Below are 3,243 nucleotides of genomic sequence, written 5' to 3'. Positions count from 1 at the left end.
TCTAGTTCCTATACAGAAGGTCCTTTAATAATCATTTAACTTCTTCTACAACCCTAATCTCTGCATTAGTCCAAATTCTTAATAGAACTTCTAAACTATCTAATAATCCATATTCTTATCCATTCCACACCCAATCTCTGTGATAGTTAATATTCTCTCATAGTCCTCTAACTTTCAATCTTTGGAAATAATTCTTAAGTTTACTCTATTTAATTAGAATTCTGTGTTTTTTCTGTGTGTTCCCCTTTTCCTTTTGAATTGTTTTTAAAAAAATGTTATGAGTAATTTTGCTTGAATTTATACATTTTATACATGTGTGCCACTTACATGACAGGTACCAAAGAAGGCACTGAGCTCCCTTCATTTGTAGTTACAAGCAGTGGTAGTGAGCTATTCCAGCAGTGGTAGTAGCTATGATGCGGGTGCTGAATACTAAAACTATGTCTTCTGCAGAAAGAGCATATGCATTTATTCACAAAGACATCTCTTCTATTTATTTCTTCTCTAAGATAAGTAGAGATTTATTTTAGAATAAGTCCTTTTATAATTAAAAGCACAAACAAGAAAATCTATCAACTCTATCCCAAAGCATTAATAGGGTTTTATATTGCAGAAGTATCCTCATCTGTCTTGTTTTAATTTTTACAACACAGTATCTGTTTGAGGTAACACAGAAAATAACCTGGATTTTAGCATGTATTATCAGAATTGAAAGATTTGTGATATTTGAAAGAGAAATAGGCTACAAAATATTCTAATATCTATAAAATTAAAACATTATGACAAACTATAAATGTCCATCACAGCTTTCAAGCTAAAATCCTAGAATACAAATCATTCTCATAAGATAGTAAATAATAACTAAAATTTGGAAAGTTATTCCAAGCCTACAATTCTTCTCATCATTCCCTTTATGTAATATATCTTCAGGTCATAGTACCACCAAGTAACAGAATAGTTATAAATATTGTTTCCAAATGTTATAAAGAAATTGCAAAGAACACATATATAAAATTACATGGCACAAAACCAGCATAAATCTAAGCATAACAAACTCTCCAAAATGTCACATACATATTTACTATTCATAATGAGAAGAATAAAATGATATAGTAGGAATCATCTTAACCTTGTATAAATATAAAGAGAGACAGAAAATATAAAAGACAGGTAATAAAAAATACAGCATCCAACTGGGGACAGTGCTGGTTAAATTAAACTATGATTCTCTTCAAGGTTTTCTTCACAGCAACTTTGACATCTTTGTTCTGGAGACTGTAAATGAGAGGATTCAGCATGGGCACCAGATATGTATAAAACACTGAGAAAAATTTGACCTGACCCACAGTCTCAGCAGATGATGGCTTGACATAAGCAAGAATTCCAGACCCATAAAAGAAACTAACAGTTATAATATGAGATCCACAAGTGCCCAAGGCTTTGGACAAACCCTTACTTGATGACATACGAAGAATATTGAAAAGAATAATAGCATAAGAGATTAAAATAAGGAGGCTACATGTAGTGATACCTGCACCCACCACAGCAGTACTCACAAGCTCATTGACATAGGTGTTACTGCAGGAGATCCGAAGGCGAGGAAAGATGTCACACATGTAGTGATCAATGATGTTGTTATCACAAAAGTTGAGCCTGAACATTAAGCCTGTGAGGATCATGGCACTAGCAAACCCTATCAAATATGAAACAAACATCAGGAGACAACAGATCTTAGGTACCATGATAGCCTTGTATAGTAAAGGCTTACAAATGGCCACGTAACGATCATAAGCCATAGCTGTCAGCACATAACTCTCAGAGTTCACAAAAAAGCAGAAGAAAAACAGCTGAGTCATACATCCTCTGAAGGAGATGGTATTCTTCTCTAAAAAGAAACTCATCAGCATTTTGGGGGTAAAGACATATGAATAAAAAAAATCAATGAAGGACAAATTGAAGATAAAAAAGTACATAGGGGTGTGAAGGTTTGAATTCAAGAAAATGAGACTCATTAAGCTCAAATTTCCCATCACAGTGGCTGTGTAGTTCATCAAAAAGAGAACAAATAGGGGCAAATGGAGCTCAGGTTGGTCTGTTAGTCCCATAAGAATAAATTCAAACACAATAGAGTCATTTTCCATAATTATTTGCTTCATGTGTAGCATCTGTAAGAATAGAAGGAATCACTACTGAACAACTTATATTTGACTTCCCAATGATAAGTAAAAATTACTGTTTTACAAGCTTAGATTGAAGGAACACATGCAAGCCATAGAAAAATTCCAAGGAACTCAACTTAATTTCTCAGTAACTTCTATTTTCTCTTTATACTAACTGTATCCATATCTGTCCAGAAAGCATACAAATAATCACCCAAATTAGTTATATAATTTCATATCTTTCTTTTTCTGTAATACCATTTAAGACAGAAAAAAGCGATACCTACGAATTTTTAGGCAGTATTTATAATTTAAATACCTTCAGGATTTAAGATAGATAGCCAAGTCACAGATGATTTAATGCATATCTTTGTTCCTTTGCACCCTTCTTTCATTTGGGAACTTTTATAGTCTTTTCTCAGTATGGAACTGAGATGGCCAAGTATTCAATAATAAAAAATATATGGACAGCTCCCCAAATTTGTAAATGAACTCCTAGAAAAGGTACATGGGGAATTTTATTTGAGAGTTTCTTAGCAAATATATTTTCACATACACAAAATAAAATAACAATCTTACACATTTCTCCAAAGCATTGTCTCACTCAAATGAGAATACCTTTTTCAAGGACAAGATTTCGGAGAAAAATCATCAGAATCACAAACAATTATTCTCTTCTTTATGAATATATCCCTGCTGGGTGTGTGCCTGGAGAATTAATGATCTTGTGCTTGCCTTCAGTGCAACAGAACTAACTTGGGATCTTTTAAGATTCAAAAGTTTACTTGATCATGATTTCCCACTAGTAACCCCTGGTAAATACAGAGTTGTGAGCTTTCCTCTTTGTCTCATTCTTCTATGCAATGTACAACGTTACCAGAGCATGTCCAGTGACATGTTAGCCTGTCACTTGTAAATTTCCTATGGGTATATCTGACAGTAGTTATGTATATTAGACTAGGTTTTAAATATTATGCAAAAATAAATTGTACAAAGACATTGAAAAGGTAGAAGCCACCTCTCAAGTCAACCTGAGTTTGTGCTCACTACTCCACTTACATACACTTACATGAACTTTTTTTTT

The 3,243-nt window shown here is 33.2% G+C and overlaps 1 protein-coding gene across 1 annotated transcript; it reads right to left on the bottom strand.

Annotated features, from left to right (window-relative positions):
• Window positions 1-1,214: 1,214 nt before the first annotated feature.
• Window positions 1,215-2,156, bottom strand: LOC308431184 (olfactory receptor 8C8-like; the record flags this gene model as incomplete). Its single annotated transcript, XM_080930550.1, has 1 exon — window positions 1,215-2,156. One exon carries the CDS (start codon window positions 2,154-2,156, stop codon window positions 1,215-1,217), a length of 942 nt encoding a protein of 313 aa, XP_080786676.1.
• Between the last annotated feature and the right edge of the window lie 1,087 nt (window positions 2,157-3,243).

The sequence above is a fragment of the Micromys minutus genome, assembly GCF_963924665.1.
Source record: "Micromys minutus genome assembly, chromosome: 16".
NCBI lineage: Eukaryota > Metazoa > Chordata > Mammalia > Rodentia > Muridae > Micromys > Micromys minutus.
The sequence above is the reverse complement of the archived record's forward strand: the minus strand, read 5'-3'. Positions and strand labels throughout refer to the sequence as shown.